General features: G+C 49.1%; 1 protein-coding gene across 3 annotated transcripts in view; it reads left to right on the top strand.

Annotated features, from left to right (window-relative positions):
* Nucleotides 1–724: 724 nt before the first annotated feature.
* Nucleotides 725–27,745, top strand: part of GRAMD1B (GRAM domain containing 1B) — a 164,479-nt gene continuing 137,458 nt past the window's right edge. For all 3 annotated transcript variants that reach the window (XM_039217691.1, XM_039217690.1, XM_039217694.1), the window contains exon 1: nt 725–1,136. In XM_039217691.1, the coding sequence (XP_039073622.1) occupies nt 763–1,136 (374 nt within the window). In that variant the 5' untranslated portion in view covers nt 725–762. The remainder of the gene's footprint in view (nt 1,137–27,745) is intronic.

Below are 27,745 nucleotides of genomic sequence, written 5' to 3'. Positions count from 1 at the left end.
GGATTCCTCCGTTCCCCCTTCCCCCCTCCCCCCCCAAAGAAAAAGCTGGGCGTTAGACTGAGGAGAGTTGCCCGGCCAATCATTGCCTTGAGAAAGTTTGGTTTGTGATCCTGTTGCATTAGGCTGATTGGAGCAGCCTTTACTCGGGATTCCGGGTACAGTTACCCTAGCCGTCGCTGGCTGTGCATGCCCTTTCCGGACAGAAACGACCTCCCCTCCCCTCCCTCCTAGGCCCCCCCTCTAGCCCCCCCTCCTCCTTTTTTGTTTTTATACAGTGTCTCGCTTCCTCTCTCTCTCTCTCCTCCCTTCTCCCTCCCGCTCTCCGCCTCCCCTGCAGCGCCACACCGGCTTCCCAGCCCGGTCGGCGGATCGCGAGCCGTTGAGAGTTTGCCGAGCCGCCCCCTGGGGGCCCGCGCCGCCGAGTCCCGCTAAGGCGAAGACGCAAGCAGGCCAGGGAGAGCGCGGAAGACAAACAAGCGGGCGCGCCGCGGGAGCCCCAGGAGGGCGGCCTGGTGGCGGCGGAGGGCGGACGGGGCGGGCCGGCGCCGACGGCCGCGGGGGGGAGGGAGCGCGCACCGGAAAGTTCGACCCCGGCGGCCGCGCGCCTGCCTCGCGTCGCTCCGGGAGAGGAACTTGCCCTCCGCGCGGCTCGAGCGGCGAGCGTTTCCCAACCGAGAGCGGGCCGAGCGCGCCGCGGCCGGGGGTGGGGAGCGAGGCGGCCGGCCGAGGGCGGCGAGCGAGCGCGGACGCCGCGGGGCCCCCATGCCGGCGGCCAACATGCTGGAGAACCTGCAGCCGCCCGCCCTGCAGGTGCCCGAGTCGCAGGGCGCGCCCGAGGGCAGCCCGCTCTGGTCCAGCTCGTCGACCCCCACGCTCCGCCGCCGGCGCTTCAAGATGCGCCGCATGAAGAACGTGCAGGAGCAGAGCCTGGAGGCCGGGCTGGCCCGGGACCTGCCCGGCGTCTTGGCCCCCGGCAAGGAGTTCCTCCAGCTGCCGTCCATCGAGATCACGCCTTCCAGCGACGAGGACACCCCGTGGTCCAACTGCTCCACACCCAGCGCTTCTCCGCGCCGAAAGCGCTTCCTCCTCCGCAAGTGGCTCAGGGTGAGGGAGCGGAAGGAGTGCAGCGAAAGCAGGTACGTCCCCGCGCCGCCCCCTGCCTGCCTCCCTCTCCCCTCCTTCCCCTTCCCTGCCCCCGGGCGGTCCAGGACGAAACCTCGCGAAGCCAGCGGGGGTAGGGGTTGGGGGCTCGCCAGAGCAGGGCTCCCGGCCCTGCTGGCGCCCCTCTCGGGGGCAGGTGACCCTTAGATTTTCCACGCGTGTCGCCCTTCTTCCCCAAGACGGGGCTGGGGGCCTGCGACTTTTCTCCTGTGCCCCACATCTACGCGGGGCTTCCCGCCGCATCCCATCTCATTCCATCCTCAGAGCCAAATAAGTAATAAAACCCGTGGCAGCGCACATCTGTTGAGCCCTTATCATGTGCAGGTCGCTACCGTGAGCACCGTGTATCTCCAAGCCGAATCCTCACAAAAACTCTGAGTTAGGCCCTACTCGTGTCCAGGGTTAACGCATGGAGGTAGCAGAAGGTGAAAGAGGTTCAGTGGCACCTCCACTGACACTTATGTTTCCGAACCCCCATTTCCGTTTTTATTATTTTAATTTTGCCTTGCCAGCTTTGCGTGCCCTGGCCCATAAAGGTAGAGGACGATCTGGAGTATTCGTGTTGAGTGAGTCCCATTTCCCACTACAGAGAGAGTCCTCAGGGGTCTAGACCTGATCTACATCACCCTCGTTTGGGCCAACTACCTCTTGCCTGGGTTAGTGAGGCGTCTGAGCTGGATTATTCGTGTTGAGTGAGTCCCATTTCCCACTACAGAGAGAGTCTTCAGGGATCTAGACCTGATCTACATCACTCTCGTTTGGGCCAGCTACTTCTTGCCTCGGTTACTGAGGCATCTGAGTAATGCGACAAGTTCCCTTTCTCTATCACTTGGTGTAGAAAACCATAGGGCGGCTGGATACAGACTCTGCTAGGAGGTATGCTGGGGCCAAGGCCATTGCGGGGTGAAGTATGTGCGTGGGCGACCCTCACTGGCTCATTGATACCACGGACTCTACTCACGTTTAGACTCTAGGGCCCTGTCTCTCTTTTTAAATGTTTATTTATTTTGAGAGAGGAGAGAATCCCAAGCAGGCTCTGTGCTTTCAGCGCAGAGCCCAAGGTGGGGTGCCATCCCACCGACGAGGTCATGACCTGAGCCAGAATCAAGAGCTGGCGCTTTGAGTATCTCAAGTGCCCTGTCTCCTAACAGAGGGTTGTGCCCTTGTGTGGGGCAGCTGCAGAACTGGCCACCTTCCCCAAGACTTCTGCTCCTGGCCTAGTCAGTTTCATTCACTTCATTAAGTATTTATTGAACGTTCTGAGCTCAGTCTGGTATCAGCTAATTGATGGGGTCCTGGAGGGAGAGGAAGAAGGGCTGAGTAGAAAGGGGATGCTGACTTGGAGAAGGAGGATGGGTAGAAACTCATATCAGCAATTAAGACCTATGAATTTCACTCCTGTTGAGATGGAACCATTGGAAGACATAAAGATTTCTGGAAGGGAGAGTCTCAAACTGTTACAAATACAGATAGGTAGTAGAAAACAGCAGGGAAAGTATGAAGTCAGGGGCATGAGCTGGGAAAAGGGGAACAGTAAGGACAAAGGCCGAAAAAGCAGGGTGGGGGCACCAGGCTGCCTCAGTTGGAAGAGCCTGTGGTTCTTTTTTATTTTTAATGTTTATTTTTGAAAGAGAGAGCAAGGAGGGGAGGGGTAGAGAGAGAGGGAGACACAGAATCTGAAGCAGGGTCCAGGGCTCGAACTCACGAACCTTCAAATCATGACCTGAGCTGAAGTTGGCGCTTAATTGACTGAACCACTCATGCGCCCCTAGCCTGTCGTTCATGATCTCAGGGTCTTGGGTTCACACACCACATTGGGTGTAGAGATTACTAAAATAATAATAATACTAACAAACTTTAGAGGGGAAGAAAAAAGCAGGGTAAACCTTGCGTCTTTGAGGTGACGGCTAAGGAATTGGTGAAGTTATGCTAAGCTTTCCAGGGTCTGTCCTTTCTGTCTGCATTGAATGGAAGTGGTTATCCTTTCTTTTCTTTTTTTTTTTAAAGTCTTATTTATTTTGAGAGTGTGCATGGGGGAGGGGCAGAGAGAGAGGGAGAGAGAGCCCTAAGCAGGCTCCACACCACCAGCATGGAGCCCGATGTAGGGCTCGAACCCACGAACCATGAGCTCATGACCTGAGCCTAAGTCACTGGAACTGACTGGGCCACCCAGCTGCTGGATTATCCTTTCAAGGGTGGATGTAGAGTTTTGTCCCAGGGCTTTTTGTGGACCCAGCAGGAACAATTCTGTCTGTCTGGTACCTCATCCTGCTTACTTTTCCACAGAGTAGACGGAAGAGGGGCAAACTTTGTGGGAGCTAATCTTTTTTTATTTTTATTTTTTTAAAGTAATCTCTGTGCCCAGTGTGGGGCTTGAATTCACGACCCCAATTCATGACCCCAAGATCCAGAGTCCCTCGAATCCTCTACCCCCTGAGTCAGCCAGGAGCTAATCTTGAATGAAAGTAGTTCATCACCTTTTATCAGCTTTTCCCCCTCCAATGTGAGAAGTCCTGATAGAGACCCTCCCCTCCAATGTGAGAGACCCCTAACGGAGACCCTGTTTCGACCTTGGGATGTGCCACATTTGTAGAGGACAAAATATGGGGAAAAGAGTCTTGCATTGCTGGCCAGGGTGAGGATGGGGGTGGATTTGGTTAAAATTAAAATTTCTTGGTTTTGAGAGTTGTCTAAGGGTTCAGGGAATCTTCTATACTCTTAAAATCAGTAAAGATTTTCACCTAGAAGGTAGAGGCAGGCAGGCAGGTCTTTCAAATGATGGCTTGCTGGATTAGAAGAAGATGTGTGTATGTATAGAAAAAGGCAGACTCTGGACCCGATGGGTATGACTCCAATCTCTATTCTTTTTTTTTTTTTTTTAATGTTTGTTTATTTTTGAAGGAGAGACAGAGCATGAGCAGGGGAAGGGCAGAGAGAAAGGGAGACACAGAATCTGAGGCAGGCTCCAGGCTCTGAGCTGTCCTCACAGAGCCTGATGCAGGCTCAAACCCACAAACTGTGAGATCATGACCTGAGCCAAAGTTGCACGCTTAACCAACTGAGCCACTCAGGCGCCCTAACCCAATGTCTCCTCTTAACCACTGCTATACTGCCTCCTGTTGGCATCTCTGGATCTTGGCAAAGACAAAAACCCCATCACGTGAAGGCCTTAGAAATGGAAGACTTCTTGGAGAGAAAAGAAGCAGTGGAGTGACTAGGTGCTTGGAATGCCCAGCAAGACTCCCTGGGAAGGACCTGGCGTTTGGAGGCAATAGGGCAGAAAGAATATTGGACGTGAAGTCAGGAGACTTCAGTTCACATTTAAGTTCTGTTACGTAGTAAGTGTGGGACCTGGGACACCCTCCTTCATTCGCCGCCTTGTGTCTCGCCTTCTCCATCCATGGAAGGGGCCACGTGTCTGAGGAGTAATACCCGTGGAAATGGGTTTTTCACCTGCCAGGCAAAGGGTTATTTATTGTCTGTAGTCTGAGCATCTCTCATGGAGTGGATGTGTGCTTGAGGGTGTGAGTATTTGGGCTCAGGTGTCCTGGAGCTGCACCTGGGACTCCTCACACATTACGGGGTTTGGAAACGATGATTGGAAAATGACTCTGCCCTCTCTACCTGGCTTAGGGGGGATTAGCATACCGGTCCCAGCGTGGTATCATTTTTCTTCACGTCCTACCTTGGAATCTCCCTCTGCACAGTAGAGAAAAGCACCTTTCAGGCCTGCGGTGGCATCTGATGTGGTGCAAGTTGGTGGGGCTGTGGATTTTAACTGCCCAAAGTCGAACATAGAGGATCAGGAGAACCGTTTTTTTCCCTCCCGTAACCCTGGGAAGAAAGAAGTGGAGAAAGTGGTAGAGTTCTAGTGGTTTGGGGATCCAGACACCTTGAAGGACAGTTCTGACATAACCCGTGTCCAATTTTGTCTGGTTTCCCTTGGTATCTTTGCTGTCTAGCACCGTACTTGGCCTTTTGTTGTGATCAGTATGTGTTTGTTGATGAATAAATTAAAAACAAGTGAATGAACGATCCTTTCTCTCTTTGCTGTTTGGAATGGAATTATCTTTATTCATGAGTCAGGGAGAATTTCCTGGAGGGGATGAGTTCAGAGCTGAGGTTTTTCTCCTGTGACAGCTTTATTGAGATATAATTCACATACCGTACCAATCACTCATTTATAAAGTATATGTTTCAGTGGTTGTTAGCAGATTCACAAAGAGGCACCACAGTCTATTTCAGAACATTTTCATGACCCCAAAAAGAAACCCGTACTCTGGACGTACCACCCTCAGTCCTACTCCTCAGCCTTCAGCCCCAGGCGGAAGAGTACATAACCGTGGAGAGCAGTTTTGAATGGGGACCAGATGCTTGTTGGTGAGAGCAGTTTGGGGGTGCTGACTTGACGGGAATGGGTGACCAAGAGAGTAGTCTCCATGAGGGATGTGGAAAATGAGGCGGTGAAGTGACGGGTTGACAGACTTGATTTATGCCGAAGAGTTTGCATTTCAGTTTATCAGTCAGTTGACAAACGTGCATTGAGATACCATGGACAGCGTGCTTTATATACAAAGAAGGTTCACCTCCGTGAGGAGACGCTCTAGGCTCTGGAACCAGGGACATGCAGAGTGGTATTTGAGGCACCTAGTTTTTGCTGCTCTGGGCGAACCGGGTGGGGAGGTTGAGGCTGAGCCTTGTACTGTTTTTCCAGCCATCTGACTGGAAATTAGCCACCATTTAAGGGAAGATGGCACCTTTTTTTCCCCCTTTGGCTGGCTGTGTCCCCTTCTGAGCTCCCTGAAAAATGTAGTCCGACGTTGATGGGTCAAGCTCTTGGAATTAGCACCTGCATGTCTCCCTGAACACCCTGGCCGTAGCTGGTTGTGGAGGCCGTTCGTAAGTCTCAGACCTGCTGGATTACGGTGAACAGTTGGAAGTTGGATGGAGCCACATCTGGCAGAATGGCATCCCGTCCTCCTTCCCTGGAGGGAGAAGGGGAAGCTGACAAGGAACAAGTGAGGAAGTGTGGATGGCTGACTGTAGGGTGTCCATCCAGGGGACCAAGCAGCACCTCTCTGCTGCTCTCTTCCCAGGGTGCCCTCCTTAGTGTCATTATTTGTGCCACCACTTTCCCTTGGCTGTTCTGTCCCCTCTTCTGTGCAACATCCACACCCTGCTCAGAGACCTTCCAGCTTGGAGCCCCGGGGTTTTGGCTCGGCTACACTTGTGACCTCAGGGGTCGCCTCTCCCTGTTTCTGCCCGGCCTGGTAGGCCAGGGCACCCCTCTGGTGGTGCCAGCCTAGCCAGTGCGTGTGTTGGCAGGTAATGGTATCATTGATATATTTATCTTGGTTCTTCAGCTCTTTTCTCTGACCTTTGGAGAGAGTCTTGCTTCCAGTTTCAGCTCCATTTGCAGGGGAGCGGGGATGAGGTGTGCCTCCAAACCCCCCGGGCACGCCCTGCCATGTATGGGAAGCCCAGGGAGTGTGGGAGAGGGAAATTTCATTCTTTCCTTAAAACAAAACAACAAACACAAGTGCAGAGGGAGACCTGCGCTTTGTCAGCAGATTAAGTAAGTAATCAGTGTCGGATATAAACCAGTGAAAACCTCTACCAGACCCATAAATCCTTGGGGGCGGGAACCGTGTCTTACTTTGTGCCAGGTTTTCCACTAAGCGTCTTAAATACACAATCTCATTTAATCCTCGCAAGAAAGCCCCCAGGTGGGTTTTATGGCCGAGGAGCCTGAAGTTCAGAGATTAATTTGCTCCTGGTCTAACAGAGGCAAGGGTGAGATGCGAACCTATGAACCACGTTCTCCTGATTCCAGAGCCTGAGCTTGTCACAGCTTCTCTGCACCCTCTCTCCAGGGCCTGGAAATCGTTGGCTCTTGCGTGTTGGGGGAAGCAGACAAAGCAGACACAGGGAGGAGAGGGTATGAAAGGAAGGAGGAATGAGGTCAGGAGGACGGGACAGCCCCTGAGGAGAAGCCTGTGGCGGTGCAAGGCCCATGCTGACTGGCGTGCCAAACTGTTCCCTGAGAAGCAGCCAGCCAAGGCTGTAGATGTGGCTTCCAGATTCGACCCCTTTTTGGAAACAGAGGTGGAGATGGAGCCCCGGGGGCTGATTCACCCTGGCCAGTGCCCTCCCTCTGTGGGAGTTGGCATTTTAAGAGTTTCCATGGTGGTTTTGTGCCCAGGAGGCCACCAGTTATGTGTCAGGCAGGAGATAGAGATGATCTTGGGGCAGATTAGCAAGGGGTGATTCGGCCCTGTGCGGTTAGTTTCGCTCGAGTACTCTCTATCCACCGGTTGCTAGGTTGGTCACCGGTAATTGCTTCTAGGGTAACGCCGTTTTCCATTAAGGCGTCTGAATGGCTACGCTGCCAGTGGGGAATTTCCTTCCTGACCTCTGAGTGCCAGCCACCAGGCCCTGGAGCAGGTGTGTGGATACAGAACCCAGCTGGCCTGGGAGCCCTGCGTGGTGGAGGTCAAGGACTTGATACAGCCCGAGGGCTTTTTCTGGAGCTCTGGCTCTCTGGGACATCTTTCCTCTGTAGGCCCACATTGGTTTGGCATCGCGCCAGGGGGCTGCTCTACCTGGTGTGAAGGAAGATACGGCTTTTGGGGTCTCTTGTGGAGGTCGGGAACGGGGCCTATGAGTTTTGCCTCATGACCTTGGAGCCTGAGGAATCTTCCTCCTCTTGGTGGAGATGGCAGAACTTCCATCTGGGATGCATAACTGAAAATCCAATGCGGGCCTTCAGACTGGGGGGTGGGGAGGCACGGCTGGAGATGCTATGGGCTGCAGCAGAGATCTGTCAGGCAGTGGCTGGCCACCCCCTGTGGCACCGGCAACAGCCACGTGTCTCCTTCTAAAAATAGCCCTGGTGTCAAATACTCTCCTTTGTTTTCCAGACACCATGTGTCTGGATTTTCAATTCAGATAATAGAGTTCAAAATCCTGAGCAAGATGTGGCTGTGCCTCGGCTACTAAGATCGGTGGATGAGGAGAGGGATAAAGAAACCCGTGGCTTTTCCATCGGAGCCCCCTATGCATTTTGTTGGTCCGATGGCATCAAGGCCTTCTTTCTGCGTCCTTGGCACGTACTTTGTTGAGACTCTGGTGGCTCAACCTTGCTTTTGAGATGAGATAAAGACGTGAGGCGATAGGCATGTCTTGGTGGCAGATCTGGGTTATGGCCGGGAACTTGGGTGTCTGACCTCAAGTCTGGACCGATGTCTAACCTCTCACTTCTCCAGGGCTTCTTCATTCTTTGAAAGATCTCGTGTCAGCACATCGCTGAAGCGATGCCTGTCCCCAGCCCCATGCCTCTCACCCACTCCATCAGACCACAGAGGTTTTTAGTCTTTGGTGCTTCTTGGTTAGCAGATTTAGTCAGGAAATGAGGGGGCTGAGTGAGGGAACGGAAAACAAACAACGACCCACTTGGTTTTTCCCCTTTCTTTTCACAACTATGGAAAAAGAATTTCCTTTGGGGCCCAGGGAGAGGAAGGGGAATATGGTAACCCTGGTGTTGTTTGGCCCAGCAGTTAGGACAGTCCAGAAAGACATAGTGGACGGTTAGTTTAGTGGCACATTTGTGAGTCTCCGCAGGGGTCTTCTAGCTTGTCTTAAAAAATTTTTTACATCCTATTTGCATCATAAAAGTGAGTGCATATTGTGTGTGTAATAAAATAGCTAGCTAATGTAAAGATTTGGGGTAGTAGGCAAGAGGAAAATATAGCTCATTTTACTATGCTAACCTAACCATTGGTAGCATATTTCGCATATTATCACGCACTATCTTTTCTCCTTCAGGTTTCCTTTTTTAAAAAAGTTTTAAATGTTTATCCATTTTTGAGAGAGAGAGAGAGAGAGAGAGAGCGAGAGCAGGGGAGGGATAGACAGAGAAGGAGACACAGAATCCGAAGCAGGCTCCAGGCTCTGAGCCATCAGCACAGAGCCCGACACGGGGCTCGAACCGACAAACTGTGAGATCATTCCTGAGCCGAAGTCGGACGCCTAACCGACTGAGCCACCCAGGCTTCCCTCCGGTTCCCTTTTTAAGTGATAGACTTTTCTTTTTCACTCACTCTTCTGTATCTTGTCCCTAGAGAAGGTACGATTGAGGACAGGTATGTCTGTGAAATAAGAGGGGGGGAGAATTTCTCAAGCATTGTTTCTGGAGACGCCCATCAGGATGAGGTACTTCTCCAAAGTGGGGGGTAAGAGCCCACTCATCAAGGATGCTACTTAGCCTTGTCCTCTTGTTTTCTATAACCAAGCTTGTGCATTAGTGCCATTCTGACCCCGCAGAGCCATCCGCCTTGATCTGGCAAGCGTGTTTTCCAGCTGGGTCATTGCACTCTGAAGTTCTCCCTGACCTTTTGTTTGCTTCTCAGGGTTGGATGGAATGGCTGTAATAAAGGTTACGCTGTACAGGGTGGAGCTTCTCCAGGGAACAGTGTGCCCTTAATGTGTTTTCTCTATCTTTGTCCATGATGAACCTCATCTTCCTGATATGTGAAGATCTCAGAAAGAGAGAGAGAGACCTCAGAAATGAAGATCGCACCATTTCTATTGGTTCCTTCTTTCCAAGTTTCAAGGCCTACTACTGAGAAAGTTCTTCCTGAGATCTAACTGAAATCCTCTATAGTACAGCTCAGATTCATCTTCTCTAGTTTTGTCCTCAGTGAAGAAGAGAGCCTGACTGGTCATCATCCTTTGAGAATATTCCTCCAGAGACTTCTTAGTAACTTGTGCCGGGGCCTGTAGATTCTGAGGGAAGCCGTTGGTTTGTCCTGATGATTCCTTGGACCTCATGGCTGCTGGCGGGCCCTGCAGACTCTTGGGAGGAATTGGCAGCTACTCATGTTAGAAGATCGGGGTAGAGGGGTGCCTGGGTGGATCAGTTGGTTAAGTGCCCGACTTTGGCTCAGGTCATGATCTCACGGTTTGTGGGTTCGAGCCCCGCATCGGGCTCTGTGCTGACAGCTGGCTCAGAGCCTGGAGCCTGTTTCAGATTCTGTGTCTCCCTCTCTCTCTGACCCTCCCCTGTTCATGATGTCTCTCTCTCTCTCTCTCCCTCTCTTTCTCTCTCTCTCAGAAATAAATAAAACATTTAAAAAAATTAAATTAAAAAAAAGAAGACTGGGGTAGAAAGTGGCCTGCCCAATTCAGTAAGTTTCTAATAACACTGAAAGATTTCCTCTCCCTCAGGACCTTCTCCCTGCTTGGATTGCTTCCTTAAATGCCTCTATCAGTTGGCGATTTTTGTTTGTAGTTAGAGAGAGTAGGCGGAGAAATCAGATAACTCAGGAGAGCTAATTCTCATAGTTCAAACATTTCCTGGACACTGACACAGGGAATCAGGTGCTGTGCTGTGTGCTTGGGATACAGGGCAGGACACTAATGATCCGTCCGTTGAGGAGCTCACAGGGCTGCTCTGTGTGGAGAGCAGTGTGAGAAAGATAATTTCAGTAGATTATGGAATTCAGACTACAGCATTAAAAGTAAAATATACATATATATATAAAGTCTGCTAGGAGGGAGAGGAGAGGAGGGTCCTAGGACCTAGATTGTACCATAGCTTTGCCTGACTTCTGTCCTACTCGGCTGACGCCTGTTGGTACCTACAGTTCTGTCTCTGCATCTCTCCTGGAGGTCTTCATGGTGGAGGGGATTCGTGTGGTCATTTCAACTTTGAGCAAATAGAACTTTGAACTTCACGGCCTAGGCCATGAAGTTGGTCAGTGATGGAGAGGACTCTGGAGCACAGGTATACTTTGTACATGGACTGAGCAACTAAGTGTCCAGCCCACCGCGTGTCTGGGGAGCCCGTTTTGCGTGGGATGGAACCATATCTTTATTGGCGAACCCAGGAAGCACAGGAAGCCCTCGCCTGTTGATGGTTTTTCCTAGGATGACCACCCTAGCACCAATTCAGGGGACCATCCCCGGCAGGAAGGGGGTGTTGGCCGTGGTTCGGCTCCTTTTCTTGCTGTGTGGTCCTGCGCTCGTTACTCAGTCTCTCTGGGTCTCAGTGTCTTTCTCATCTGTGAAATGGAAAGTATACGTTTCTCCTTCCATCCTGCAAGACTCTTTAAGTTGATGAGTCTGAAAAGCTGCACTAATGTGATTCTTAGTAAAAGTCTCCTTTCGAGTTTGCCTCTGAGTTTGCTCCTCTGGTTAGCGTAAGCTGGAACAGCAGCTTGTTACTTCTTTGATTAACTATGAGATGTCACTTTTCAGACCTACTGATAGGTGCTGTGCCGAAAATGAATTTTTACACCTTGTGGGCTGCTCTTGTCTGTCTGTCTCTTCAGCGTCCCATCTGCTTAGAGTTCTGACTCCAGGCTTCTTGTTTCTCCCTCTCCTTTTCCCTTCTCCCTCCCCCTTCTCCTCCTCCTAAATCTACACTATCCTTGAACTATATTCTCTGCTCTACTTTTAACCATTTTTATATGATGATGACTCTCACACTATATCAGACCTCCTCTCCTTCTTCAGCCCCAGGCTCATACCTCCAAGTGACTAATACTCGAACTAGGCCTCTTACCCCCCACCCCCACCCCCAGCCCGTCTCCTCTCTTGATCCCTTGCACCCTTGCATTGGGGATTGGTACTGGTCAGCTTCCCAAGGCTTTGATAACCCTGGGAGAGAGTATTCTTCAAATCTGTCTTTCCGATTCCACCACTGTTCCTCCTTCCCACACCACTGTCTTCAGGTGTCCTAACTGGTCTTTCAAGGGTCCTCCTCATGGGCCTCCCTGCTGGGAGAGAAGCCCTGTCCTTTAATTCAGCAGCTGGAGTGGTCTCCATGACCTCACCTCTGCTCCCCTCCTGCTTTCTTCGCAGGGCCTTCGCAGGACATAGTTCCAGGGCCTTTCCTCCAGGAACTGTGTCCAGACTCCAGTGTTTTCTTAGGTGCTCCTGATCTGTGATGCTGTTCCTAACTTGTGGTTCTCTGGTCACGTTGCATCCTTTACTGGATCATAAGCAGCAACAGCAGAGTTGGTTTTATTCGACCAATAAATGTTTGTTTTAGTCAGCGCCTGCTGAGCTCTTTGCATGGAACGTCGCAGGAGCTCAGTAAATAGGTATTTAGGGAATGAGTAAATAATCGGATGAAGGATTCTACAGAAGTTTGATTTTCATGGAATTCTAGTATAAATCATTTTGCAAAGCAAGAAGTTGTCTTGAAGCTGAATAATTGGCCCCTCATATGCCATTTTTTGTCAGTCGCCGTTATTACATAATGGCTTGTTTGCTTTAAGCCCGTTGGTTTCCTCCATGCATTTCTTTGTTTGTGGGTGTGTCTTGCATCAGACTGTAGGTGCCCCAGGACCAGAGACTGCCGTTCTTCTAAGGGGGGGGGGGCTCTGTTTAGGCAGAGACCTAAATATGTTTGGCATATTTAGATGGAGAGTGGTTGACCTTTCTCAAAACGAGATTCCAGGAAGCAAGAATACATTAGAAGCAATAATATTTTGGCCAATGGTTGACCCGGGGACCAGGTACGGTCTGCAAATAGGAGTAACCCGAGTAACCCTTTTCCCACCAACCACCTGTGGCAGCTTTGAAGGATGTTTTGTTTTTGGGAGCTGTGGTTGCCGTGGGAACAGTACTTTTCCTGGCCTTCTGATTCCAGGTCAGGGCAACAGTTGCTCCTCTTGCAGGAGAGAAGGATTTGGGAATACATGGATCCTTCCTTTTTACCCCCCTCTCCCCGTAGTTAATCCACTAAATATTTATCGACCACATGTTATGCTCCACTGAGCTATTCTAGACACTAGAAACTGCAGTGAACAAAACCGTTTCCGCCCCTACAGCAGAGCTTGGATCCTAGAGAAGGTAGAGAGACAGTAAACAGATTAACAAGGCAACATTCATCCCTATTTATTTGAAAGCAAATTGCTTAGGGGTGCCTGGGTTGCTCAGTCAGTTAAGCTTCCAACTTCGGCTTAGGTCATGATCTCATAGTTCGTGATTCACACAGCCCACATCAGGCTCTGTGCTGACAGAGCAGAGCCCCCTTCAGATCCTGTGTTTCTCCCCCCCGCCAGCCCTTCCCCCTCTGCTCTCTTCCTCCCTCTCTCTCAGAAATAAACATTAAAGAAAAACTTAAAAACAAATTGCTTGAGTACATCACCACAAGAGAATTAGACCTTTTTTCTAAAACTGAGAAATCAGGAGCTGTGAGTGTAATGTCTTCCACCGAGCTCTGAAGAGAGAGATGCATGGGGATGCCTCTGCGGGGCCAAATGTGGGAGCTGACTCCTCCCGCCACTGACAGCAGAGCTTCATTTATTTGGGTGCAGGCGTTTGTGGAATGCAGATGCATTGGTTGCTCTGACATTTTCTGAGACTTGGGGAGCCAGTGGCATCAGCATCGAGCAGGGTCTATCTCTGCCGCTGTTGGCAGCCCGGGGCGATTGTGCTGGTATTTTCGCATTGACTCTTCATGGAAGCTAGGAGCCAGAGGGCCCGCCTGGAGACATGGTCCTTCTTCATGCAGTGTAGCAACAGCCTCAGAGACAGGCTCTGAATGCCACGTGTTGAGGGCAACAGAGTGCGGAGTCTGAACTGGCCCGGGAGCCCAGGGAGGGGGGTCCATAGGAGAGAGGGGCCCCGACATTTGCCACCGGAGCTTGCAGGCAGAGCAGCCGAGCACGGTTCCCTCGTGGTCGCAAGAGAAAACTGTGCTAGCGAACAGACTTTCTCAGAAGCCCTTGATCTGGGCACTTGATCCTTTTCAAAGTGGTTTGCCAGGCTGAGGGCTCCAGGAAGGCAGCACAGAGTGTGATTACTCTCTGTGTTCACCCCGGCACACCCCGTAGTGCCTGGCACACCGGGCCTCCGCTCACATGTTTAGGGCATGGGGATCCTCATTGCTTCCTTTGCTTCTGCGTCCTATGGGGCGGCTGCGATGACAGCGTCCACTTGGCCCCTAAGGAAGTAGGAACCCTGAACGTGCCCACGTCCATATGGCTAAACAGTGACGGAATCTTGACTCAAAAGGAGGTGGTCATGTCACTTTCGATTCAAGCCTTTCTCTATACGGTATAGTATGTGTACATATCTCACGTTCTACTGAGGTTTATATACATGTGCTGACAATGTGGGTAATTAAAATCCGTAGGAAATGCAAAACAGGGACCAAACATTATCAGCCACTGTTTCAGCACGCTTCTCTTTTGTTAAAGCAGCAGCTCCTGTGAAAAGCTGTGGCTGGGGGGCACCTGGGTGGCACAGTCAGTTAAGCGCCAACTTCAGCTCAGGGCATCATCTCGCGGTCTGTAAGTTCGAGCCCTGCATCAGGCTCTGTGCTGACAGCTCCGAGTCTGGAGCCTGCTTTGGATTCTGTGTCTGCCCCTCCCCTGCTTGTGCTTGCTCTTTCTCTCTCTCTCAAAAATAAATAAATGAACATTAAAGAAAAAAAAAGCTGTGGCTGGACTTTTACCTCCCCTGCAGGACACATGAAACCTTCAGGCTGCCATGGTGAGAATCATCTGAATTCCGCATACCCTTATAGACTGGTGCCTGTGTGCTGGCCACTGAGCTTTGGTGGGCCTCTGCTTTTTAAGGATTTAGTCTATTTATTGCCCGTGTATTCATTTGTTAAATGATAACATTTTTGTTGTTGTTATTGGGAGAGGGGGAGAGGGACAGAGAGAGGGGGACAGAAGATCAGAAGCGGGGCCCTGTGCTAACAGTCTGACAGCAGCAAGCCCAACACGGGGCTCAAACTCCGGGACAGTGAGAGCCTGACCTGAGCCAAAGTCAAATGCTTAACCAACTGAGCCACCCGGATGCCCCTCAACTTTAAGTTTTTATGGAGCATCTATTAGGCAGGCCATCGATGTAATGCATACAAATAAATGTAAAATCTAGAAAAGTGGCAGGTGTATCCAAGGAGAAGGCAGCAGTTAGCTGTTGGCCTTTGGTCCTCAGGGTAACTGGCCAGATGTTACTGTGAAGGGCATCCTCTCTCGCAGAAGACCTTCCTTTGTAAGTGGAGTTGGATAGACATTCTGTCTTAGGCAAGCAGAAGCAACTTGCTGTCCCCGCGGGGCCTGGTTCATTCACTTCCCAGAAGAGACGTGATAATGGCATGTGCTATGCTGACTGGGGGATCCCAGCCAAGGGCCTGGGGTCACCGGTCCCTTCTCTCCTCTCTCTGCGGAACATATGACCCCCAAACTTCCCTTTGGTTTTCTCTTGCAGAGGACGAGCAGAGAAAACAAAAGTTCTGTTTTGTTTCTCAGACCTTTGATGCAAAGGATTCCCAAGTTCAGCATTTTGGATTTGTACCTGGACCTTTTCCTGACCTTACTCCTCATAGCTGTGGGGCGTCTAGAGTCCAAGAGCATCTGTCCCCAGTTACCTTCTAGCTTAGGGCCCCTTTGGGTGACAGGTGCTGTTTGGAAATAATTCATTTTCACTGTCTTAATCTGCTCAGTAGTGTCCTCAGAGGGATAGTAAGAAACAAGTGGCATCATGCAGATAACTCCAAACATACTTGTCCAGCTTAAGTGGATAGGGATCAGAGAATGAATGAATGAATGAATGAATGAATGAATGAACAGACCTTTGGAAATAAATATATTGTGTATTCAAATGATAAATATGATATATGTATCTGTGTGTGTGTGTTGTATATTTTTTAATCATGGCTATATTCCTAGGGCAGGCGAGAGATTCTTTGGCCATAAGATGGTGATTTAGCTCTTCTCAGCAAGAAATTTTGATTTGCTTATTGAATATGATACTTGTCTTGAGGTCAGCAGGTGGGTTAAATTCAGCCACCTCAGGGAGACTTAGAGATTTGGCCTGCTCAGTTCTAGATGAGTCTAGGGTAAAACCCAGCTGTGGCTGAGTGATGGAGTATTCACAGTCACAGGTGGCTACTGATGTGAATTTGAGAATGACTGGGATGGTTGATTAATAGAATGTGTTTCTACCTCTTCCAAGGCTGTTCATTTCTGCAAAATACTGTTGTAACTGTCCAGACTGACACAGTTCCTCACCAGCACGAATGCCTTCCCAGTGACTGTGTTTCCCTTTTACTCCAGTAGCAGTTTCCAGCCTGCCTCCATAGAGTAAAATTCCAGCTTGGAGCAAGTTTTCTTGCTTTGCACCACTCATTTCCTCCTACATAAATAGGGCGTCATGGGGGTGCCTGGGTGGCTCAGTTAGCTAAACGTCCAACTTCGGCTCAGGTCATGATCTCGCCATTCCCAAGTTCGAGCCCTGCGTCGGGCTCTGTGCTGGAGCCTGCTTTGGATTCTGTGTCTCCATCTCTCTCTGCCCCTCCCCTGCTCGCACTCTGCCTCTCTGTTTCTCAAAAATAAACAAACATTTTTTAAAAAGTTAAAAAATAAATAGGGCATCATGAAGACACCTACCTTGTAGGTTGGTTTGAAGGTGAAATAATTAAGATGAGACGTCCCTTAAAGTGCTGGGCGCACAGTGGGTGCTTATGTTCTGATGATTTCTTGTATTTCTCATCCCTGTAAGCTGAAGGGAAAGGAGTGTTTGCATGTCAATGTCATTTTCATATCGGTGCCAAGCTTATCTGATCTGAAGGGCAGGCCCCGGTTGTTTCTCACTTTGGCACCTTTGCTGCTTCATTTGCGGTTGGCAGCCCTGGAAAAACCTAGTGGTCCAGAGGGTGGCAAGGGCTGCGTGTGCTCAGCCAAGGTGCCACGTGTATTGTCTCAGTGTTTGCTGGTGCACTTCTGGAACCCAATCCCCCTTCTCATGGGAGAGAGCGGGGTGGGGGTGAGGGACAAGGAACCAGCCGAGGGGATGTTGCGCCTATCTTGCCTGGTGCTGAATTTCCCGTGCTATGGCTTCGTGAATCTTTGATTTCAGCTTGATCAGTACAGCCACGAGGCCCCGTGGTGGGCTGAAGACAAATGGATTGTCTGCTGAGTTTGAAATGAGTAACATTCTTTGATATGAAGTATAATGAGGAGAGAAGATGATTTTGGTGCTGGGGGGAAGATACAGAGTGAGAACTTTTAGGAAAATGAGATCTTATAAAAAAGAGCCAAGGTAAGATTTAAAGACTGTCTTTGAGATCTGAGGCATTTGCGAGATTACAATTGATGTGTGTGTATTCTCTGCAGAGGTTATCCCATCATCTGTGAGAGTGTATTTGTGGAGGCAGGTATATGTAATTCTTGTATTTGGAGAATGTTTTAACTTGTTATATCTGAATAATTGATGAGCGCTTAGTATTATATTAGTAAGAGGACTGTGATATGTTATATCCCAACCGACATCAATGGTGAATGTTGTTTTGAATACATACTGCGTTAAGAGTTATATTTAATTTTTAGGAGAATAAGAAAGCAAATGTTTAAGTCTGTTTTGCCACAGAAGATGGAAATACAGAATGAAAGGGAAAAACATTTGATTAAGCTATACTCTACATTTCCATTATGACGAGCTGGAGATTCATTAGGATGAATTAAAGTCGAAAAAGAATTCACTAGAATCTGAATTCCCTTCCAAATTAAAAATCCCCCAAATTAAAAATACCCGGGAGACCCTTCTGATTATACACACTCATATTCAACTGGCCATTCATTCCATGAGCACTTGCTATGTTAATGGCCACGCTGGTCATTCAGTACAACCCAACTGGTAAAGTCATAGGCTCTCTGGTGATCTTTGTGAACTTGAGTTCAAACTCTGCCACTTTGTTATTGATGTGACTTTAACAACATATTTATTCTTTTTGCTTTCTTGAGACTGCTTACTTCTCACTTTAATTACCGTTATAACACCTTTGATTTTTGAAATTACGTAATTTGGGGGGGGAGGGGGTCCTCTGTTGATGGATCGGTCTCTCATCTCTGCATCCCTCCTGCTAAACCACAAGAATGTGAGTTGGTTCTTAAGACCAGGGGCCCTGCCTACTAACATGTCTCCAGGGGTTAGAGCAGCACTGGTACCTGGTAAACAGTCCCCAACAGCACATGACATTGTACATTTTGTGGAACGAACAGCTATTCGTAGTTATCCTTATTATGAGCGATAGCCCCAAAGGGCTGAGAAGAAAAAGGAAGATACTTTCCCTACACGCTGCGGGGGTGTGCACCCTGGACCTGGTGTTGTGGGCAGATCTCGGCTCTAAGAGTAGGCCAGCTTGAGTTTTGTTTATGTTTTAGGTTTTTTTGCGGTGCTATTAAATACCTCTGTGACTTTATATGTGTCTCTTAATTTTTTTGGCCTTCAGTTTCCTGTTCTGAAAGGGGGAGAAATTAGACTCGATCATCTCCTAAGCCCCCTTCTTGTATAAAGGTTGGTCCATGATCTTATTATAAGAATCACAGACTATGATAAAATGAGAGGCTGGAAACAATCACAATAAAAAGAAGCAGGTATCAAAACGTGCGCAGGAAGTGAGCCAGGAAGTCACGTGTGCCTCTGTGCCTGTGAATTGCCTTTCCGGGGGATCTAAACCACAATCGTTCTCAGGTTGCTGTTCTTTCTCTTCTCCCTGCTGCCCAGCGAGTGCCCCCCACCCTCCTGGTTCAGCCCACACAACCCCCTTCTCTGCCAGTCACTTAGCTTTCAAACAGATTTTCCTGGAAGATTTCCTTCCATAAAATCTTACTGAGCTTCCATGCACTTTTGAGGCCAGAGGGGCCTTTGTGATGGTCCCGCACGCTCCATTCATCTCACGGAGGATAAGCAGAGCGAGGGGTTTGGGATGGCAAGGCGATGCTCCTTCCTCCGTGTCCTGCCCAGTCAATGTCAGCGCCAGAGCTGGACCCCGGCTTCTGAGCCCAGCTCCAGGGCTGTTGCTTTCCTAGATTTGTGTTTAGTTTTCCATGGTTTTATTTTTCACCAATCGAGTGTGACTTTGTGCATGACTCCCAGATGGGTGTTTATAGATGCCACAGAGAACCCCAGTGGGGGTGCCCTGAAATCTTCCCACAACCCGCCTTAGCAGCCTCCTGCTCACACTCCGGGTATGAGGCCCTCGGAAGATTTGCGATAGACATCTCTTACCATTAGGCGTGGAAGAAGGAAGGCAGGAGTGATGAATGGGTCAGCAGGCTTTTATTAACGTTTGTTTATTTTTGAGAGAGAGAGAGAGCACAAGCAGGGGAGGGGCAGAGAGAGGGAGACACAGAATCTGAAACAGGCTCCAGGCTCTGAGCTGTAAGCACTAGAGCCCAACATGGGCTCCAACTCACAGACTGCGAGATCATGACCTGAGCCCAAGTTGGAGGCTTAACAGGTGGAGCCACCCAGGCACCTCTAGGGATTTATTTACTTGCCTCATATGTGTTTCACACCATGCCGGAGTGGTGGAGAATATCCCAGGGAAGAAGGGAGAAGTGCCTTTAGGTGTGGGCAGGCAGAGGCAGCGAAACAGTCTAGATTCCTCCCCAGCCTTCTCCCACCACCTGTAGTCCAGCACCTCCTAAATCCCTCCTGGGTTCCACTCCTCAGCCTGAGCCTTTATCCTGTCTGCTGTTTTGAGAGGGCTTCCTCTGGTCCTTCCACCTAATCCTCTGCTTTCTTCTAATAAACACCTCCCCCTCACCGCCATTTAAAAGTCTTCAGTACCCCCCTCAGCACCTGCAGGATGGAATTTAATCCCAATCCCGTTTCTGGGACACACACAGGCCCTTTGTGATGCGGACTTTGCTTACTTGCCTTCACTCATCTCTTAACCATTTCCGGACCTGCTTTCCTCTCCAGCAGTGGGAGCCTGAGGTCCTGGACTGAGCGTATGACTATTGTCAAGTCTTTGTTTTTCTGGACATGTGCCGATTTGTCCACTTGTTTTAAAAATATGGTCTGCCTACTAATATTTAATGAAAAATTTTTAAATGTTTATTTTTGAGAGAGAGAGACCAGAGACAGCATGAGCAGGGGAGGGGCAGAGAGAGAGGGAGACACAGAATCCAAAGCAGGCTCCAGGCTCTGAGCTGTCAGCACAGAGCCTGACATGGGACTCGAACTCACAGACTAAGAGATGGTGACCTGAGCTGAAGTTGGAGGCTTAACTAGTCACCCGAGTGCCCCCACTCAATAATCTTTTAATTTCAGCCCCAATGCTTCCTTCTCTGCGAAGCTCTCTCCTGAGTCCCATGGAGCCCCAGGTGTTCTTAACTCTGTGGGTGGATCATCTGTTTAGTATAGAAACCTTTCCATCCCACCTTCCAGGAAGAGGTTAGTTTATTGCATGTAATCCCATTACTCGATGGAATATCTCTTTATTAGAGAGTAAACTCCTTAAGGACAGGGTGTACTTTTTTCTCTTTCATCTTTGTATTCCCAAAGTGGAGCCTGGCACATAGTAGGTGCTCCAGAAATGCTTGTTGAATGAGAGATGTGCTTTCACTAAGTACTGTTAAAATTAAGCCAAGGGTAGGGGCACCTGGGTGGCTCAGTTGGTTAAGCGTCCAGCTTTGGCTCAGGTCATGATCTTGTAGTGTGACTCCTGTGTCGGGCTCTGTGCTGACAGCTCAGAGCTTGGAGCCTGCTTCAAATTCTGTCTTCCCCTCTCTCTCTGTCCCTCCTCCCTGCTCATGCTCTGTCTCTGTCTCTCTCTCTCTCTCAAAAATCAATAAGCATTAAAAAAAATTATAATTAAGCCAAGAGTAGAAACCTCTTTTTCCCCCTGAGGAGGAGTCATTTCAAATGCTATGGAAATATCAGCAAAAATTGAGATAGGAAAAAGGCCCACAAGGCGGTCTTTGGTGACGCCTGGTAATAGAGGTTTGTATAAAGCAACGGAGATGGGGGGCTTGAGTGAGGAAGTGAACAGAGAAGAACAGATAGATGTGGGGTGCCTCGGGGGCTCAGTCAGTTAGGGGTCTGACTTCAGCTCAGGTCATGATCTCACAGTCCTCGAGTTCAAGTCCCGCGTCGGGCTCTGTGTTGACAGCTAGCCCAGAGCCTGGAGCCTGTTTCAGATTCTGTGTCTCCCTCTCTCTCTGCATTTTCTCCCCCCTACCCCCCACTTCGTCCCTCTCTCTCACTCTGTCTCCGTCTTTCTCTCTCTCAAAAATAAACATTTAAAAAATATAGAAAAAAAAAGATAGATGTAGCTGGTGCAGATGAATAGTTTGAGGAGGGGGAAAATGAAGGTGAGAGTGGTAGGTAACTTCAACGCTCAAGGAAGTATGATGAAACCAAAAATGATCTGAGCTCATGTTGGGTGAATATTTGCCCTCTTGGGGCAACTGGACATCACCCATCCCAACTTACCTCCTCAAAATGAGACTGTCTCTCAGCCGAGCTCAGGAAGGGAGCCTGGCCACCATATTCCATCTCACGCACATCACCCTGAGCAGAAAATGGACCTAGAGAAGAGCTTGAAGCAGATATTCGTTTGTTTGTTTTTTTAATCTGAAGGTTGGGTGGTATCCTAGGTAAGGAAACCCTGAAATGCCAGGGGTTTTCCCTGCTCATCATAGTGCATTGTAGTGCACCCCCACCTCATTCACTACTGAAATGTGAATAAAGAGCAGAAAAGACCAAGAACAGCGGGCCTGAGTGGTAAGAACACATGGAGTGTGTATGTAAGGGTGGGATACTTCTCTTAAGTTTCAGCTGTGCAGGCGGGTGGTTACAGAATGGAAGCGGAGCTTGCTCCTGGGATTCCCTTGACTCTGAGTCAGTGCTTCTTAGCCAGCGAGGTATGGGAATAATCACCTAATGCTCTGAGCCCAGCAGAGTTACACAAAGGACTCAGACAATGCATTTACGGGCTGTAGGCATCACCAGTCCAGTTGCCTGCCTAGCCCTGAGCTTGGAAAACATTTATAGGAAGTTACTGTAGGGGGCGCTGTGTAGGTCAGAAAGAACACATCATTGTACATGACCTTGGAGTTAGGACGGATTGGGGGGTTTGGTAACAGAAAATGGCACACTGCTATTCTTGATATAAAGAAGTTGAGAAATCAAGAACAAACAGGGGCGCCTGGGTGGCGCTTTCAACCCTTGATTTTGGCTCAGGTCACGATTTCATCGTTCAGATATTTGAGCCCCACATCAGGCTCTGCACTGATAGCGAGGAGCCTGCTTGAGATTCTCTCTGTCTCCCTTTCTCTCTCTGCCCCTCCCCTACTTGTTCTCTCTCTCTCTCTCTCAAAAGAAAAAAGCTTAAAAAACCAGAACAGGGGCGCCTGGGTGGCTTAGTCGGTTAAGCGTCCGACTTTTGCTTAGGTCATGATGTCACGGTTCGTGGGTTCGAGCCCCGCGTCGGGCTCTGTGCTGACTGCCAGCTCAGAGCCTGGAGCCTGTTTCAGTCTGTGACTCCCTCTCTCTCTGACCCTCCCCTGCTCACGCTCTCTCTCTCTCTAGAAATAAATTTTAAAAAACCTTAAAAAAAAATTAAAAAAAAAAAAAGCCAGAACAAACAGAATGAAGTTGGCATAAAAAAGAATGTTATTTTCCTCAAATACTAACTTTTAAGTGAGATAGTATTTGAAAAATGCCCATTTTAGGCATTCGGTGCTTGTCCGTTTCCCCTTCATCTGTGATACAGACTTTTGGTGATTCATACTTACCTTTATACTTGAAGCTTCATTCCTTACCACACATGAAGATTCTTGAGAATAGGGGCTAGTTGGGATGCCTGGGTGGCTCAGTCAGCTAAGCATCCGACTTCGGCTCAGGTCATGATCACACGGTTCGTGGGTTCGAGCTCCGCATCAGGCTCTGTGTTGACAACTAGCTCAGGGCCTGGAGCCTGCTTCTGATTCTGTGTCTCCCTCTCTACCCTCCCCTCCTCATGCTGCCTCTCTCTCTCTCTCTCTCTCAGAAATAAATAAAACATAAAAAAAAAAAAGAGAGAGAGAATAGGGGCTAGTTCTTCTACTTTGCTTCTATTGCCTTCTGGCACGGTACTTGGCCCAGCCAAAGCTTGCTCTCTCATCTTTTCTCTGTTTGCAGGTTGCCTTGCAAAGCATTCTTTGAATGAGTGTGAGATCATCAAAATCTCTCTTGCGCCCTCCTCCGTTGTGGGTGGATCCCAGAGTTGAACATGAAGAGGGTGAATTGGATATAGGGCAGGAATGCGATTTGGGGTGTATGTGTGTGATTTATTAACATTCTCAAGACAAAAATAAATGATTTGTGGATTGTTCAACTTCTGTTTTCTTTTGTTCGGTATTCTAAATAAATCCAGTGTCTTTTACCTTCTTGCTAATGAAAAGTGCCCATGGGTGTATACCTCATGGCAAGGTTGTTCAGAGTGCTTGGCACACAAGATACGGTGTTCCAACCGATCAGGCTGTTACACACAGATGTCCTGACCAGATTCTGGTCAGTGCTATTTCCTCCCCAGGCCCCTGCAGGGCTCTCTGTTGAGTTGCTAAATGACCAACAAAGTTCTTGGTTAGGACTGTTTGTATTTCTTCAGGGCTGTTTGTATTTCTTCTAAGTGGAAAAAACCAAGATACTGGTTTTACCATAATCCTGTTTTTCCTGAGGCTAAGGGCAAATGAAGTTGCAGGGGAAGGGGAGGCTGGGAAGCCAAAGGACTCTTTCTGGAAGAGTCTGCAGGTTGCCCAGTAGCTTCACGGAGCCCTCTGTGGCATCTGGCAGTTTGTGATAGTTTCTGCCTAAGTGCCCCCATCCACCCGTGACCCCAGAAGTCCCCTCTTTCCGTCTGCTTCAGCCTCTCCTATCCTGTGGCTTCCTGAGGCAGGACACAGGGAAGTATCTTCCCTACTTCTGTTAACCTTCAGCACTCCCTACGCTTCCAGCTTAAGGGCTTTGACTTTCGTTAAGTAGAGGGAAACAGGTGGTGACAAAATTAGCTACCAGTTGGGATGCTGCAGTCGTGAACTATCTTGAAAACATATTTATTCCTAACTGGGTTTAGTATTTAAAGAAGTAAAATAGACTCCTGCCACTTTCCTTGGGCTTCTAAAATGCTCTTGTTGGAGTTCCCCAGTGGTTTCTGGGGAATCGGGGGCCCTTTGGTCCCTATTCCCACTTGGTCCCTAAATCAGGCTCCTTCTCTCCTGCTTCAGCCTGGGGTAGAACCAAGTTGGCCCGGCCACCAAGATGGCTTCCGAAAATTATTTGTGTGAAGAGGCCCTCAGGGCACCAGCATCCCCGCTCTGCACTCTGCGGCAGGCCCTCCCCTCCTGGAGTCCTGCCCTCACACCTACCTGGGATGGCACTGGCCTCTGTGTCCCCAGAGGCTTCCTGCTGGGCTTCAGGCCCGCCCTTCCCAGGCCTCCTCCAAGCCTCCCCAGGCCTGGCTCCAGCTGAGGAAGTCCTCCTCTGCCTGAGGACACGGTGCTCTGTGTGATTTGGCTTCTCTGTGGCCTTCTCACCGGCTGGTTGTTGAGACAGCTTTGCTCTTAGGCATAAAGTTGTTTTCCTCAGGTATGTTCAGAAACTTGTTTCCGCGGTTTCACTTGTAGCCTTGTGACCTCATGGCAGGTATCATTACCTGGGAAACTGTCCTGTTTCACATCGGTGCTTGTTGACTGGTCAGGGCAAACGCTTGTTATTGTTGTTATTTTAATGGAAGTACAGTTGACACACAGTGCTGCATTGGTTTCATGTGTACATGAACACATAGGACAGAGGATCCAAAGCAGGCTCCGTGCTGACAGCAGCAAGCCCAGTGCGGGGCTTGAACTCACGAAATGCGAGATCATGACCTGAGCCGAAGTCAGGTGCTTATTAACCGACTGAGCCACGCAGGGATTCCTTCATCTTTCAAATGGGGGTCAGATTCTTACCTGCTTTATGACGTTGGAAAGATAAGATGAAAGAATGGACACAGAAGCACTTTGTAAACTAGAAAGTACTGTTTAAATGTGGAGCTTTCCCATTAATATTAACTACAACCTACTAGCATGCAGTATCTTGAATACACTGGAAAAAGCAGACAAATTTGCCCTGAAGGAGATTTTTTCTCAAGCAGCCAACAGGTTATCCCCAAGGCGTGGGCAGTGCTACCGTTATCACTAGTGCGGACTTGCTCAGGCTTGGATTTGTCATAGCTCTCTCTGTGCCTCAGAGAGGGTAGAGCTCTGGGTCCAGGAGGGAAAAAAAAAAAAGTTTTTGAATTCGGCCCTGAATATGTCAGAGGGAAGAGGTGGCCAGGCTTCTGTATGATATGGGACTCAGTTGGCTAAGGTGCAAGATGCCGTTATTGAGGTGTGAGGGCTGTGGCATCAAATAGAAGGGACATTTAAAGCAGAGGGGAGGGTGCCTGGGTGGCTCAGTCAGTTAAGCGTCTGATGATCTCGTGGTTCATGAGTTCAAGCCACTCGATGGGTTCTTTTTTTTTTTTTTTTAATGTTTTATTTATTTCTAGGAGAGAGAGAGAGACAGCGTGAGCAGGAGAGGGTCAGAGAGAGAGGGAGTCACAGACTGAAACAGGCTCCAGGCTCTGAGCTGGCAGTCGGCACAGAGCCCGACGCGGGGCTCGAACCCACGAACCGCGAGATCATGACCTAAGCGAAAGTCGGACGCTTAACCGACTAAGCCACCCAGGCGCCCCTAAGCCACTCGATGGGTTCTGTCCTGACAGCGCAGAGCCTGGAGCCTGCTTCAGATTTCTTTGTCTTCCTCTCTCTCTGCCCCTCCCCTGCTCATGCTCTATGTCTTGCTCTTTCAAAAATTAACAAACATTAAAAAAAAATAAAACAGAGAAGACAGTATGAACAAAGTTTAAAGGAATGAATGTGTGTGGTTTATTTGGGGAACACAAGTGATTCTATGTAAGCAGAACATGAGGGGCTGAGGCGGAACTGTCTGTAGGGGAAGTTGGGAAGAAGAAACTGGTTTCATGTCATGAGGCCTGTGTGTGAGGCAAAGAACCTTGGATGTATTGTACAGCATTAGAGGAAAGCTTCAAAGGTGTTTAACTTGGGAAGAGGCGTGTCTACACCTGCTTTAGAAGATAACACACGGTGGTCTGGGCATCTTCATATGCAGGGGCCGGCTTACATCAGCCGGATGTGCGCACTGATCCCCAACTGTGATATTAGCTTGAAATTGACCACACTGTGAACAGAAGTGGCAAATGATGCTAATCAGTTCTCTTTTTCTCTGAAGCTGGTTGTTAAATACTTATCAGCTCAGTCAAGGGGCCATTTCAATATGGTCAGGACTTCAGTAGTTTGTATCCAAGGGACACAGGAATCAGAATCCAGGGAAAGGTGGTGGATGGGAACCTATCCTTAAAAAGCTGCCACGTGATTCTTATTTAGTCAGCCTGGTACTGGTCTATTGGTCCAGGGCCGGGACAGTAGGGAAAGAGAGGAGGGCTCGGTCTAAAAGCTGTGTAAGTAGGAATAGCAGAACTCATGGCCAGTTAGAGGTAGGGAGTAGAGTTTCCTTGTTTGGGTAACTCAGTGGATGGATGGAGATGCAGGCAGGTGAGCTAAGGAAGACAGATAGATTAAGAGTTACTGGGTGGTAGGAGGCACCTGGTGGTTTAGACAGTTAAACATCTGACTCTTGATTTTGGCTCAGATCATAATCTCACAGTTTGTGGGTTCAAGTCTTGCATCGGGCTCTGTGCTGACGGCATGGGGCCTCCTTGGGATTTTCTCTTTCTCTCTCTGACCCTCTCCCTGCTCCAGTGTGCATGCGCTCTCTCTCTCTCTCTCTCTCTCTCTCTCTCTCTCTCTCTCTCTCTGTCTCTCTCTCTCTGTCTCTCTCTCTCTCGCCCCTTAGATAAGTAATCTTAAAAAGAAAAAAAAGAGTTACTTAGTGGGAGAAGTAAGAGTTGGGGAGGAAAGTCTGGGGTGGTTTTGGAGATGCTGAGAATCCTCTAAGGAGGCAGGGTCTTGGTGACGTCTTATGCATTTGGATTCAGGGAACCCGGTGCATGGTAGAAGAATCAGGTTTGGGACAACATGTGGGTTGTTGAAGGCATAGATTTGGGGGGATCGTTTGAGGAGAATGTGTAGAAAAGGGGTGGTCACAGGACTCCAGCAATGACTTTTCAGAGGGTGGTAGAAGAGAAGCCAAGAAGAGGTCAAGCAAGCAGCAGTTTGTCTGTTGATTACTGAAGTCAGTGGTTCCATGGAGGGTGAAGTTCCTTCTTTCTAGCATTTCAAAAGTCAAATAGAAGCCACTTGTGCTTTTTTTTTTAAGTTTATGTATTTAAAAAACATTTTTTTAATCTTTATTTTTGAGAGTGAGACAGAGAGAGACAGAGTGTAAGCAGGGGAGAGGCAGACACAGAATCTGAAGCAGGCTCCAGGCTCTGAGCTGTCAGCACAGAACCTGATGCGGGGCTTGAACCCATGAACCGTGAGATCATGACCTGAGCCAAAGTTGGATGCTTAACCGACTGAGCCACCCAGGCTCTCCTAAGTTTATATATTTCTTTTGAGAGAGAAAGAGGCAGAGAGAGAATCCCAAGCAAGCTCCTCACTGCCAGCACAGAGCCTGTTGCAGGGCTCAAAATTACAAACTTTGAGATCATGACCTGAGCCGAATGCAAGAGTCAGATGCTTAACTGACTGAGCCTCCCAGGCACTCCTGCATTTTGTTGTAATCAGAGAGACTGAAGAGAGTTTGAGCTGTGGTATGAGGTGTCTTATTAGATGCTGACCTGAAG

This window comes from Hyaena hyaena, unplaced genomic scaffold (assembly GCF_003009895.1).
Source record: "Hyaena hyaena isolate Hyena2069 unplaced genomic scaffold, ASM300989v1 scaffold_708, whole genome shotgun sequence".
NCBI classification, from domain to species: domain Eukaryota; kingdom Metazoa; phylum Chordata; class Mammalia; order Carnivora; family Hyaenidae; genus Hyaena; species Hyaena hyaena.
The sequence above is the reverse complement of the archived record's forward strand: the minus strand, read 5'-3'. Positions and strand labels throughout refer to the sequence as shown.